Consider the following 15,667-nt stretch of genomic DNA (forward strand, 5'->3'; position numbering starts at 1 on the left):
TTTGCGCTTAAGAAATTTCTCTATGACTTTAGCGCTTACAATTATTTATTACATTTTGCAAACTATGTTGTACTAAAATAAATACATTCTAACAAAATTAATAATAAATAATATTGTGTAAGTTTCTTAAATAAACATCACCAAAAAGACTCAAAAAACATTAAAAAATACATTTAGATATTTATTAAAACTCCTTACAATTTTTTATTGCAAACTATGTTGTGCTAAAATAAATACATTCTAAATAAATTACAAATGAAAATCATGATATCTGTCCTAAATAAACTCTCAATAAAATTAAAGTTCAAATGAAAATACAGCTTCACCACTTTAGTCGTAATTTCTGCACTTAAGAAACTTCTCTATGACTAAAAATATATGTACTGCTTGAAATTGCATACATTTTAAACTTGAATAGTATCCAATACTGCAACAAATATTACAGTATATTATCATCATACTTTCCAAACATGTTTTTGTCTAAATGAAAATACTTAACTTTACAGCAAACTAGCCATCAAATTGAAAAAAACTTAAAATAACTATGTTGACTGCGCTGACAGTGTTTGACTGTAAAATCTAGGGTTGTTGTTTTTAACGGTGTATTACTATGAATGGAAAAACAGGATACATTTGTTTTTACGGTAGAAAAACTGGCAGAATAAAAAAATAACTTGAACTGTTTTTCCATGACCAATATAATGTTGTAAAAACAATGTCAATTTAATTTTTACGTAAAAACCCCCCAAAAAACAGTGGTACTGTTTTTACATGTACCGTAAAATGTTGTAAAAAATGAAAACTCCCCACTATATTTTACAGTAAAATTGTGTAAATGTTAAGTTTTTACTGTAAAATCTACCTAAAACAAATTATATAAATAATAATTAAATCAAATTCATACATTATTCACTGTTACAAGCGGCCCTCTGATGGCAGCCATAACTGCTATGTGGCCCTCAATGAAAACCACTTTGACATCCCTGGCCTAAGTACTCATTAAAAACAAGGCAGACATTTTGTTTAACAAGTATATTTCATATTTTTGGCCACTGTAACACTACACAGAGCTTGACTATAGGAGTATAAAACACTGTACTTTAATCAAGTGGTTCTAATGCATTGCATTTGTTGTGCATTGTTACACACGCTTTATTTTGAAAGGGATGGGTTTGAACACAAGTTTCCATACATGCCTGATAAACAATATGTGGAGTAAAAGTAGGCCGCGGCGATAAATTCATGTTTTTTTTAACTTAAAAAATGTGAAAAAATTTATGTTTTTTCTCCTCTTGCTCCAGCATATTTTGGACCCCCCAGAGCTTCCGACATCCCCTTTACTTCCTTAGCGGAGATTCACAAGCCTAGCACAACTTTGCTAATGCTAACGCCAACCAGAGTGAAGCATTTGTTCCAAAGAAAAGAAAAGTGTGGTCGGTGGTTTGGTTTAGCGGCAACAGGCGTGGCTAGTGATGTGTCCGGCAACACCGATGCATCGGCGCATGCGTCGAGCTCATAGAGCGAAACCCTGTGTCGGTGCGCGTACCGCTTTTAGAAAGTCACGTGACCGATCATGAGCTGTTTTGGTCACGTGACCGATACGCCAACTGTGTCGCCTCCTCTGTGCCCTATGAGCGGGTCTTTTCTACAGCCCGATAAATAATAACTAAGAGAAATCGTCTAAAATGTAATACGTCGGAATTTTTTTTAAATTAAAAATGTGTAAAAAAATAAAATTAAAACAATTCCCAGTCCACAATCATCCACAACACGTTCTCTTAGATTTCCATGTTATGATACATGTTCACATTATTTATTGACTGTATCTAAAAAAGATAAAAAATATATTTTTATTTAAATGAAGATATGAAATAATCCTAAATGAAATATTTATATTATTGTATATACTAGGGCAGGGGTCACCAACGCGGTGCCCGCGGGCACCAGGTAGCCCGTAAGGACCAGATCAGTCGCCCGCTGGCCTGTTCTAAAAATAGCTCAAAGAGCAGCACTTACCAGTGAGCTGCCTCTATTTTTTAAATTGTATTTATTTACTAGTAAGCTGGTCTCGCTTTGCTCGACATTTTTAATTCTAAAAGAGACAAAACTCAAATAGAATTTGAAAATCCACGAAAATATTTTAAAGACTTGGTCTTCACTTGGAATAAGCAGTAGAAAATGGATGGATGGATGGGTCTTCACTTGTTTAAATAAATTCATTTATTTTTTACTTTGCTTCTTATTACTTTTAGAAATACAATTTTAGAGAAAAAAATACAACCTTAAAAATGATTTTAGGATTTTTAAACAAATATACCTTTTTACCTTTTAAATTTCTTCCTCTTCTTTCCTGACAATTTAAATCAATGTTCAAGTAAAAAAAATTTTTTTTTATTATTGTAAAGAATAATAAATATTTTAGCTTCTGGTTTTTTGACGAAGAATATTTGTGAAATATTTCTTCAAACTTACTATGATTAAAATTAAAAAAAAATATTCTGGCAAATCTAGAAAATCTGTAGAATCAAATTTAAATCTTATTTCAAAGTATTTTGAATTTCTTTTCAAATTTTTGTTCTGGAAAATCTAGAAGAAATACTGATTTGTCTTTGTTAGAAATATAGCTTGGTCCAATTTGTTAAATATTCTAACAAAGTGCAGATTGGATTTTAACCAATTTAAAACATGTCATCAAAATTCTAAAATGCATCTTAATCAGGAAAAATTACTAATGATGTTCCATAAATTATCATTTTAATTTTTTCAAAAAGATTCAAATTAGCTAGTTTTTCTCTTCTTTTTGTCGGTTGAATTTTGAATTTTAAAGAGTCGAAATTGAAGATAAACTATGTTTCAAAATTGTATTTTATTTTTTTGTGTGTTTTCTCCTCTTTTAAACCGTTCAATTAAGTGTTTTTTTCATCATTTATTCTCTACAAAAAACCTTCCGTAAAAGGAAAAAAAATGTACGACGGAATGACAGACAGAAATACCCATTTTTTATATATATATAAATGTATTTATTTAGCTATTCTTGTTTAAATCACACTTACGTGTAACTTACAAATGACAATATATTTATTTATTTAAGTGTGTATCAAACTGGTAGCCCTTCGCATTAATCAGTACCCAAGAAGTAGTTTTTGGTTTCAAAAAGGTTGGTGACCCCTGTACTAGGGCATCAAATCAGTGTCAGTTGAGTCGGTCCATAGGTTGCCTGTAGGGATTTTTAATGTCCAGCAGATGTCAGTATTTAGTGACACAGTATCGACACAGTATCAATACAGTTTTGCAATGTATCGAAACGCTTCATGACGCCTCATCAACCCATCACTAGGCGTGGCACAGGCCTGCTGCAAAGTTTGTTTTAACAAAAAAAAGGCACCAAAACATGAAACTTATTGCAGCCTCTGAAAACCCAAGCATCCAGCCGAGTGCGGGAAATTAAACTCTTTACGGGGCGAACAGGAAAATAACAACAAAACTTCATTTACGATCTGTAACCTGTATAATAACCAAGCTGTAGCAACATTGTTATTGTGAGAGTGAACACTAAGAAACTCTTTTTCTAGCCTAGTAACACATCGGCGTGCTACAGTATTAGCCATAAAAGCTAGCTACGGAAAGCGATAAGCTAGCTTCTACGAAAACACGAAACACGTTTTGAGTTTGTAATGCACAACACAATGCGATAAGACATCAATCTGTACTGAGTGAAAAACATGAACAATCATATTACAGTATCTGTAAAGTATTAATTAATGATTTGTTTGTACACAGCTAGCTAGACAGTGTATGTACTGTAGTTGAAAAAACGCGCATTACGTGTTATTAAAATGTCACTCACTCGATGGACAGTTGTGCGTTTGGTCCAGCTGGCCGGGTACCTTTTTTTCCGGTTTATTTGGGTAAGCACTCCATTTGTGTCGAAATAAAATGTCCTCCAAGTTCCACATTTATAGCGCCAAAGTCACGCCGACCTCACTCTCTCGGCTTCCGTCTGCTCCAGCGTCTCACCCTTCGTTTGTGCTTGCTTCTAGAAGCAGTAGTTCATCTTCAGTATATTCAGCTTCAAAAAGATAAGGTTGTGAATCCTCATTTGTCCAATATTAGTCGTCTTTGTTGTCTGTAATTCAATGTTTATTTATATAGCCCTAATCAATTGATTCTGCCATGATTAGAAACACACTCGTGTTTGATTCCGGAAGTAGAAACAGACATTCATTGCCAGAAGTCGGAAGTGTGCTGCTATGGAAACGGAAATCAATGGAGGAAGTCAGTGATTAAAATGACCAAAATACGGTAAATATTGAACATATTACATATTGTTATGAAGGTGTCTGTTAATACATTATATATATATATATATATATACTGTGTATATATATATACTGTATATATATATATATACACACACACACATACATATACATATATATATATATATATATATATATATATATATATATATATATATATATATATATATATATATATATATATATATATATATATATATATATATATATATATATATATATATATATATATATATATAGTTACAGTGTGTATATAAAATGTTGCTGGAGGTGTTTGAAGTTGTTTTAGAGGCTTTTAAGACAACAATGATTGACTCCGATTAGCCGCATCTTTCAAGCGTTTTTTATCATCTTTAAAATCCTAAAAAAAAAAAACGTGTGTTGTTGTCTCTCATAAAGATTGTGAACGAAATTCCAAAATTTCTAAAACAGAAGTATTTTATTCAATAAAGAAGTTTTGCCTCCCGTATATTTGATGAGGACAATGCATATTGATCAACATATTAGGTACAAGTCACTCATGCCAGAGTGATGTATAATAGCTAAATTTCATCTGTTCAGTTTGTTTGAAAATGTATTTCTATAAAGTCCTATTTATATCTGTTCTTTTTCGGAACACATTTTTATAAACATTTTAACTAGCTAAGAATAAGATGCATTTTATGTGGTGCCATTTCAAATGACTATTTTTGATCAAAACTGGTTTTGAATTAGTATTCAATACATTTGTATTAATCTGTCTCTTTATAAAAAAAATCTGAACATGAACAAAAATAGAAAAAATTCAGAAAGAAATCTGAAAAAAATAATAATCGTAAAACCAAATTTTTGCTGAAAAATTTAGATTTTTTTTATTCAGGCTAATTGGAGCTCATACTAAAACGAGCCTGCAGCTACTTATCATAAATGTTGCTACAACGAAGTATTGTTGAGTTTTTCACCGAATAAAGTAGCATTTGTGCGTGTTCGCTACGCTATAATTCCAAGCACAGTAATTGTAAATTAAAATGCTGATTAAAAACACTCACATGCATATTTTTGACATTTTGACAGTGTTTGTCACAAACTGTAGATCAGTGATCCTCAACAGGCGGACCGCGGTCCATGTCCGGACCCAGCGACGTGTCCGTCCGGACCCAGCACGAATTATAGTAAAAAAAATTTTTTTTAAAAATAAATGTTTTTTTTATTATTATAATTATAATTATTATAAAAAAATATAATAATTGTATTTATCTGTGAGTTATCGCTAGCGCAAGTCAACGTTCTTTGTTGTTTTTAGTCAAATATCTCCACGTTTCGTTTACACTTCTCGTGTCTCACTCACTCCGTCTCTCTCTCTCTCTCTCTCAGAGAGAGAAAGAAAGAGAGACGGAGTGAGAGCGGGAGAACGCCACTCTGATTGGCTAATTCCGGGGTATGGGTTGTCATCTCTTTCACAACGACGCGCTGATAGGCTGTTACCACCTGGGTCATGTGCACAGTGCATGGAACCTTTCGCTGCAGGCACACAGTTGTCTCGTATCGCTACTTCGCTAACTGTTCACTTGTCAGTCACTGAATGTGAATCAAATCACAATGGCATGCTCCAAGTTGGCTCAGGCTGGTAAAAGAAAGGTGGACAGGGAAAACCGACGTTTCAAGGAAGAATGGACAGAGCAATATGTTTTCATCCTACCTACTGCAAGTACCAGACCAATGTGTCTACTATGCAACACTACTGTTGCTCTGGTGAAAAGTGACAATCTGAAACGTCACTATCTGAAAGAGCACCGCGAATTTGAAGAGAGATTTCCTCATGATTCAGAGCTAAGAAAAAAAGAAATCACGAGGCTGAAAAAGCCATATGAAACATCAAGCAAGATTTTTGTTAAATCTATGACACAACAACAAATAGCAACAGAGCAGTAACGTGCGGTGAGGTTGATGGCTGGTGAGGCACTGACTTCATCACAGTCAGATTTACAAACATATGAACCCTAAAGAGTATCTTTTTCACCATTTGATTGGCAGCAGTTAACGGGTTATGTTTAAAAGCTCATACCAGCATTCTTCCCTGCTTGGCACTCAGCATCAAGGCTTGGAATTGGGGGTTAAATCACCAAAAATGATTCCCGGGCGCAGCGCCGCTGCTGCCCACTGCTCCCCTCACCTCCCAGGGGGTGATCAAGGGATGGGTCAAATGCAGAGGACACATTTTTTCAAAGTTCTTATTTATTTTTGTTTCAAAGAAAATATTTCATGTATTTTATTGGATATTTATTTTATTTTTGTTAATTTTAAGAAAATGTTAAACTACCTACCTCCTGCTATTATATAAGCTTGACCGATAATAAACGGACCCAGCCTGTTTCAAAAAAACATTTGTGGACCTTCAAGATTTGTACTTGAGGACCCCTGCTGTAGATGTTGTGTTTACCCGAGTGAGCATAGTGAGTATGACTGACAAAAGGGTGGTGTTTACATATGCAAATGAGCTCAGGCTGTCACCATGCGTTTACCTTGTACACTTAAAAGTCAAAATAGGAGCCTCCTTGACAATTCTTGCACATCCTGTAGACTTGCAGCCCTCCAAGTGCAACTCGTCAAAAAGCATAATGAAGATGCGTGTTATCAAAAAGAATAATTAACACATGTGGCAGCATGTTGGATATCCCTCTGGATATGTATGTGGCTGCCATGTCAACAAAAAAGACAATTTTTAATTTTTTTTAATTTTAAAAAAAAAGAAGAAAACCAGTAGTTTCCTACAACCTGCGCATGCGCTCTATGTGTACGTAGATATATATATACTTGTAAAAAAATAAAGAGTAAAACCAATGAAGTGTGCATATTTACTAAAGGAGAATGAAGAACAAACTAGACACTCACCTGCTCGGCGTACCGAGGAAGCCTCCGCGTCGAGCACCTGTACGCGGGGGGACCAGCGAGCAGCTTCTGCGGGGCTGCTGCTGCCTCTGCTGGGCTTTAACCAGCCGTGGTCCCGCCCTCCCGCTCGCAACATCACCCCCCGCCCACACGCACTATATTGTTCATCCTCATCCGGCAAGGTCTCCCCCGCTCCCTGGTAGCGTTCAAGTGTCCACATGACCATTTTAAAGCGCGTTAAAAGTACTTACCTTCTGTCATAAACAACCATCGTTTGCATTAAAACGAACTACATGTCCCACAATGCATCTCGGCTACTTCGCACGCTATGCTAGCCGCGAGTAGAGCTAGCTTAACGCTGCTCTAGAAAGTCGTAAAACGTCATTATTGGGGAAATATGTGGGGGAATTAAGACAATGTTATCCATAAAAACGTACAAAAATGATTAAGAAACAGGCGAATTTCTCGTCTTAGGAGCGGAAGTACACACCGTCGCTTTTACTATGAACCATTGAGCCAAGACAGCTAATTTAAGCCGCAAAAATGTCATATATATAATGGTCATATATTAACTCTTAACTCTGTCGAAACTAATTTCTACTGCACGAGTATAATTGCACACATACCTTAATATATATATTTTAATATATATATTTTAATGCTATTAAAACGCCTATCGGTGGCTACGTCATTTACTCACGTGTTTTGAGTGTGTGTGTGCGCACAAACAGTGTTTGTGACTCTATAGCACTTCTAGTGGTGACTCCAGGAAGTTACACAACAGTGGTTGTGACTCTATAGCACTTCTAGTGGTGACTCCAGGTAGTTGTGACTCTATAGCACTTTTAGTGGTGACTCCAGGTAGTTACACAACAGTAGTTGTGACTCTATAGCACTTCTAGTGGTGACTCCAGGTAGTTGTGACTCTATAGCACTTCTAGTGGTGACTCCAGGTAGTTACACAACAGTAGTTGTGACTCTATAGCACTTCTAGTGGTGACTCCAGGTAGTTGTGACTCTATAGCACTTCTAGTGGTGACTCCAGGTAGTTGTGACTCTATAGCACTTCTAGTGGTGACTCCAGGTAGTTGTGACTCTATAGCACTTCTAGTGGTGACTCCAGGTAGTTGTGACTCTATAGCACTTCTAGTGGTGACTCCAGGTAGTTGTGACTCTATAGCACTTCTAGTGGTGACTCCAGGTAGTTGTGACTCAGTAGCACTTCTAGTGGTGACTCCAGGTAGTTGTGACTCAGTAGCACTTCTAGTGGTGACTCCAGGTATTTGTGACTCTATAGCACTTCTAGTGGTGACTCCAGGTAGTTACACAACAGTAGTTGTGACTCTATAGCACTTCTAGTGGTGACTCCAGGTAGTTGTGACTCTATAGCACTTCTAGTGGTGACTCCAGGTATTTGTGACTCTATAGCACTTCAGTGGTGACTCCAGGTAGTTACACAACAGTAGTTGTGACTCTATAGCACTTCTAGTGGTGACTCCAGGTAGTTGTGACTCTATAGCACTTCTAGTGGTGACTCCAGGTAGTTACACAACATTAGTTGTGACTCTATAGCACTTCTAGTGGTGACTCCAGGTAGTTACACAACATTAGTTGTGACTCTATAGCACTTCTAGTGGTGACTCCAGGTAGTTACACAACAGTGGTTGTGACTCTATAGCACTTCTAGTGGTGACTCCAGGTAGTTGTGACTCAATAGCACTTCTAGTGGTGACTTCAGGAAGTTACACAACAGTGGTTGTGACTCTATAGCACTTCTAGTGGTGACTCCAGGAAGTTACACAACAGTGGTTGTGACTCTATAGCACTTCTAGTGGTGACTCCAGGTAGTTGTGACTCTATAGCACTTCTAGTGGTGACTCCAGGTAGTTGTGACTCTATAGCACTTCTAGTGGTGACTCCAGGTAGTTGTGACTCAATAGCACTTCTAGTGGTGACTCCAGGTAGTTACACAACATTAGTTGTGACTTTATAGCACTTCTAGTGGTGACTCCAGGTAGTTGTGACTCTATAGCACTTCTAGTGGTGACTCCAGGTAGTTGTGACTCAATAGCACTTCTAGTGGTGACTCCAGGTAGTTACACAACATTAGTTGTGACTTTATAGCACTTCTAGTGGTGACTCCAGGTAGTTACACAACAGTAGTTGTGACTCTATAGCACTTCTAGTGGTGACTCCAGGTCGTTGTGACTCTATAGCACTTCTAGTGGTGACTCCAGGTAGTTGTGACTCTATAGCACTTCTAGTGGTGACTCCAGGTAGTTACACAACAGTAGTTGTGATTCTATAGCACATCTAGTGGTGACTCCAGGTAGTTGTGACTCTATAGCACATCTAGTGGTGACTCCAGGTAGTTGTGACTCTATAGCACTTCTAGTGGTGACTCCAGGTAGTTGTGACTCAATAGCACTTCTAGTGGTGACTCCAGGTAGTTACACAACATTAGTTGTGACTTTATAGCACTTCTAGTGGTGACTCCAGGTAGTTACACAACAGTAGTTGTGACTCTATAGCACTTCTAGTGGTGACTCCAGGTCGTTGTGACTCTATAGCACTTCTAGTGGTGACTCCAGGTAGTTGTGACTCTATAGCACTTCTAGTGGTGACTCCAGGTAGTTACACAACAGTAGTTGTGATTCTATAGCACATCTAGTGGTGACTCCAGGTAGTTGTGACTCTATAGCACATCTAGTGGTGACTCCAGGTAGTTGTGACTCTACAGCACTTCTAGTGGTGACTCCAGGTAGTTGTGACTCTATAGCACATCTAGTGGTGACTCCAGGAAGTTACACAACAGTGGTTGTGACTCTATAGCACTTCTAGTGGTGACTCCAGGTAGTTGTGACTCTATAGCACTTCTAGTGGTGACTCCAGGTAGTTGTGACTCTATAGCACTTCTAGTGGTGACTCCAGGTAGTTGTGACTCTATAGCACTTCTAGTGGTGACTCCAGGTAGTTACACAACAGTAGTTGTGATTCTATGGCACATCTAGTGGTGACTCCAGGTAGTTGTGACTCTATAGCACATCTAGTGGTGACTCCAGGTAGTTGTGACTCTACAGCACTTCTAGTGGTGACTCCAGGTAGTTGTGACTCTATAGCACATCTAGTGGTGACTCCAGGAAGTTACACAACAGTGGTTGTGACTCTATAGCACTTCTAGTGGTGACTCCAGGTAGTTGTGACTCTATAGCACTTCTAGTGGTGACTCCAGGTAGTTGTGACTCTATAGCACTTCTAGTGGTGACTCCAGGTAGTTGTGACTCTATAGCACTTCTAGTGGTGACTCCAGGTAGTTGTGACTCTATAGCACTTCTAGTGGTGACTCCAGGTAGTTGTGACTCAATAGCACTTCTGGTGGTGACTCCAGGTAGTTGTGACTCTATAGCACTTCTAGTGGTGACTCCAGGAAGTTACACAACAGTGGTTGTGACTCTATAGCACAGGTAGTTGTGACTCTATAGCACTTCTAGTGGTGACGCCAGGAAGTTACACAACAGTGGTTGTGTCTCTATAGCACTTCTAGTGGTGACTCCAGGTAGTTGTGACTCTATAGCACTTCTAGTGGTGACTCCAGGTAGTTGTGACTCTATAGCACTTCTAGTGGTGACTCCAGGTAGTTGTGACTCTATAGCACTTCTAGTGGTGACTCCAGGTAGTTGTGACTCTATAGCACTTCTAGTGGTGACTCCAGGTAGTTGTGACTCAGTAGCACTTCTAGTGGTGACTCCAGGTAGTTGTGACTCAGTAGCACTTCTAGTGGTGACTCCAGGTATTTGTGACTCTATAGCACTTCTAGTGGTGACTCCAGGTAGTTGTGACTCTATAGCACTTCTAGTGGTGACTCCAGGTATTTGTGACTCTATAGCACTTCAGTGGTGACTCCAGGTAGTTACACAACAGTAGTTGTGACTCTATAGCACTTCTAGTGGTGACTCCAGGTAGTTGTGACTCTATAGCACTTCTAGTGGTGACTCCAGGTAGTTACACAACATTAGTTGTGACTCTATAGCACTTCTAGTGGTGACTCCAGGTAGTTACACAACATTAGTTGTGACTCTATAGCACTTCTAGTGGTGACTCCAGGTAGTTACACAACAGTGGTTGTGACTCTATAGCACTTCTAGTGGTGACTCCAGGTAGTTGTGACTCTATAGCACTTCTAGTGGTGACTCCAGGTAGTTGTGACTCTATAGCACTTCTAGTGGTGACTCCAGGTAGTTGTGACTCAATAGCACTTCTGGTGGTGACTCCAGGTAGTTGTGACTCTATAGCACTTCTAGTGGTGACTCCAGGAAGTTACACAACAGTGGTTGTGACTCTATAGCACAGGTAGTTGTGACTCTATAGCACTTCTAGTGGTGACGCCAGGAAGTTACACAACAGTGGTTGTGTCTCTATAGCACTTCTAGTGGTGACTCCAGGTAGTTGTGACTCTATAGCACTTCTAGTGGTGACTCCAGGTAGTTGTGACTCTATAGCACTTCTAGTGGTGACTCCAGGTAGTTGTGACTCTATAGCACTTCTAGTGGTGACTCCAGGTAGTTGTGACTCTATAGCACTTCTAGTGGTGACTCCAGGTAGTTGTGACTCAGTAGCACTTCTAGTGGTGACTCCAGGTAGTTGTGACTCAGTAGCACTTCTAGTGGTGACTCCAGGTATTTGTGACTCTATAGCACTTCTAGTGGTGACTCCAGGTAGTTACACAACAGTAGTTGTGACTCTATAGCACTTCTAGTGGTGACTCCAGGTAGTTGTGACTCTATAGCACTTCTAGTGGTGACTCCAGGTATTTGTGACTCTATAGCACTTCAGTGGTGACTCCAGGTAGTTACACAACAGTAGTTGTGACTCTATAGCACTTCTAGTGGTGACTCCAGGTAGTTGTGACTCTATAGCACTTCTAGTGGTGACTCCAGGTAGTTACACAACATTAGTTGTGACTCTATAGCACTTCTAGTGGTGACTCCAGGTAGTTACACAACATTAGTTGTGACTCTATAGCACTTCTAGTGGTGACTCCAGGTAGTTACACAACAGTGGTTGTGACTCTATAGCACTTCTAGTGGTGACTCCAGGTAGTTGTGACTCAATAGCACTTCTAGTGGTGACTTCAGGAAGTTACACAACAGTGGTTGTGACTCTATAGCACTTCTAGTGGTGACTCCAGGAAGTTACACAACAGTGGTTGTGACTCTATAGCACTTCTAGTGGTGACTCCAGGTAGTTGTGACTCTATAGCACTTCTAGTGGTGACTCCAGGTAGTTGTGACTCTATAGCACTTCTAGTGGTGACTCCAGGTAGTTGTGACTCAATAGCACTTCTAGTGGTGACTCCAGGTAGTTACACAACATTAGTTGTGACTTTATAGCACTTCTAGTGGTGACTCCAGGTAGTTGTGACTCTATAGCACTTCTAGTGGTGACTCCAGGTAGTTGTGACTCAATAGCACTTCTAGTGGTGACTCCAGGTAGTTACACAACATTAGTTGTGACTTTATAGCACTTCTAGTGGTGACTCCAGGTAGTTGTGACTCTATAGCACTTCTAGTGGTGACTCCAGGTAGTTGTGACTCTATAGCACTTCTAGTGGTGACTCCAGGTATTTGTGACTCTATAGCACTTCAGTGGTGACTCCAGGTAGTTACACAACAGTAGTTGTGACTCTATAGCACTTCTAGTGGTGACTCCAGGTAGTTGTGACTCTATAGCACTTCTAGTGGTGACTCCAGGTAGTTACACAACATTAGTTGTGACTCTATAGCACTTCTAGTGGTGACTCCAGGTAGTTACACAACATTAGTTGTGACTCTATAGCACTTCTAGTGGTGACTCCAGGTAGTTACACAACATTAGTTGTGACTCTATAGCACTTCTAGTGGTGACTCCAGGTAGTTACACAACAGTGGTTGTGACTCTATAGCACTTCTAGTGGTGACTCCAGGTAGTTGTGACTCAATAGCACTTCTAGTGGTGACTTCAGGAAGTTACACAACAGTGGTTGTGACTCTATAGCACTTCTAGTGGTGACTCCAGGAAGTTACACAACAGTGGTTGTGACTCTATAGCACTTCTAGTGGTGACTCCAGGTAGTTGTGACTCTATAGCACTTCTAGTGGTGACTCCAGGTAGTTGTGACTCTATAGCACTTCTAGTGGTGACTCCAGGTAGTTGTGACTCAATAGCACTTCTAGTGGTGACTCCAGGTAGTTACACAACATTAGTTGTGACTTTATAGCACTTCTAGTGGTGACTCCAGGTAGTTGTGACTCTATAGCACTTCTAGTGGTGACTCCAGGTAGTTGTGACTCAATAGCACTTCTAGTGGTGACTCCAGGTAGTTACACAACATTAGTTGTGACTTTATAGCACTTCTAGTGGTGACTCCAGGTAGTTGTGACTCTATAGCACTTCTAGTGGTGACTCCAGGTAGTTGTGACTCTATAGCACTTCTAGTGGTGACTCCAGGTATTTGTGACTCTATAGCACTTCAGTGGTGACTCCAGGTAGTTACACAACAGTAGTTGTGACTCTATAGCACTTCTAGTGGTGACTCCAGGTAGTTGTGACTCTATAGCACTTCTAGTGGTGACTCCAGGTAGTTACACAACATTAGTTGTGACTCTATAGCACTTCTAGTGGTGACTCCAGGTAGTTACACAACATTAGTTGTGACTCTATAGCACTTCTAGTGGTGACTCCAGGTAGTTACACAACATTAGTTGTGACTCTATAGCACTTCTAGTGGTGACTCCAGGTAGTTACACAACAGTGGTTGTGACTCTATAGCACTTCTAGTGGTGACTCCAGGTAGTTGTGACTCAATAGCACTTCTAGTGGTGACTTCAGGAAGTTACACAACAGTGGTTGTGACTCTATAGCACTTCTAGTGGTGACTCCAGGTAGTTGTGACTCTATAGCACTTCTAGTGGTGACTCCAGGTAGTTGTGACTCTATAGCACTTCTAGTGGTGACTCCAGGTAGTTGTGACTCAATAGCACTTCTAGTGGTGACTCCAGGTAGTTACACAACATTAGTTGTGACTTTATAACACTTCTAGTGGTGACTCCAGGTAGTTGTGACTCTATAGCACTTCTAGTGGTGACTCCAGGTAGTTACACAACATTAGTTGTGACTTTATAGCACTTCTAGTGGTGACTCCAGGTAGTTACACAACATTAGTTGTGACTTTATAGCACTTCTAGTGGTGACTCCAGGTAGTTACACAACATTAGTTGTGACTTTATAGCACTTCTAGTGGTGACTCCAGGTAGTTACACAACAGTAGTTGTGACTCTATAGCACTTCTAGTGGTGACTCCAGGTAGTTGTGACTCTATAGCACTTCTAGTGGTGACTCCAGGAAGTTACACAACAGTGGTTGTGACTCTATAGCACTTCTAGTGGTGACTCCAGGTAGTTACACAACAGTAGTTGTGACTCAATAGCACTTCTAGTGGTGACTCCAGGTAGTTACACAACATTAGTTGTGACTTTATAGCACTTCTAGTGGTGACTCCAGGTAGTTACACAACATTAGTTGTGACTTTATAGCACTTCTAGTGGTGACTCCAGGTAGTTACACAACAGTAGTTGTGACTCTATAGCACTTCTAGTGGTGACTCCAGGTCGTTGTGACTCTATAGCACTTCTAGTGGTGACTCCAGGTAGTTGTGACTCTATAGCACTTCTAGTGGTGACTCCAGGTAGTTACACAACAGTAGTTGTGACTCTATAGCACTTCTAGTGGTGACTCCAGGTAGTTGTGACTCTATAGCACTTCTAGTGGTGACTCCAGGAAGTTACACAACAGTGGTTGTGACTCTATAGCACTTCTAGTGGTGACTCCAGGTAGTTGTGACTCTATAGCACTTCTAGTGGTGACTCCAGGAAGTTACACAACAGGATGCAGAACAATATTCTGTAGTGCCGATTATTAGTATTGATTAAGTTTGTCCAATGTGTGGCCCCGGGGACCATTTGTGGCCCTCAGCAAATTTTGAACAGCCCTCGAAACACAGGAACACATATTCTGATAAAAAAATAAAAACCTAAAAAAGTGTTGTAAAAGTGAAAACAGGTGAATTGTAAGAAGAAAAAAATTTGCAATGTTGACAAACACAAAGCTGTTTTATTATTTTAAACTGTAATTTCTCATATAATAATGACTCAAAATCAATGTTGTTATGAATTGTTTACCTATTTAAGGCTCCAATTGCTTCACATCAAATATCAACTTTGTAATTTTTGGGGAAAATATTGCATGTTTTGTGTGTTTGCCATAAAAAAAGGTGTTCTATGGCAAAAAGGGCAAAAAACATTAGTGTTTTTTTTTTGGTTTTTTTTGTCATAAAAAAATACAATCATGTGTGCTTACGAACTGTATCCCTGCAGACTGTATTGATATTTATTGATATATAATGTAGGAACCAGAAATATTATTAATAGAAAGAATCAACACTT

General features: G+C 39.1%; 1 protein-coding gene across 2 annotated transcripts in view; it reads right to left on the bottom strand.

The window, feature by feature from the left end:
• Positions 1–7,721, bottom strand: part of sema4gb (sema domain, immunoglobulin domain (Ig), transmembrane domain (TM) and short cytoplasmic domain, (semaphorin) 4Gb) — an 81,570-nt gene extending 73,849 nt beyond the window's left edge. For both annotated transcript variants that reach the window (XM_072912698.1, XM_061932001.2), the window contains exon 1: positions 7,191–7,721. In XM_072912698.1, coding sequence (XP_072768799.1) covers positions 7,191–7,413 — 223 coding nt within the window. In that variant the 5' untranslated portion in view covers positions 7,414–7,721. The remainder of the gene's footprint in view (positions 1–7,190) is intronic.
• Between the last annotated feature and the right edge of the window lie 7,946 nt (positions 7,722–15,667).

The sequence above is a fragment of the Nerophis lumbriciformis genome, linkage group LG39 (genome assembly GCF_033978685.3).
Source record: "Nerophis lumbriciformis linkage group LG39, RoL_Nlum_v2.1, whole genome shotgun sequence".
Lineage (NCBI taxonomy): Eukaryota > Metazoa > Chordata > Actinopteri > Syngnathiformes > Syngnathidae > Nerophis > Nerophis lumbriciformis.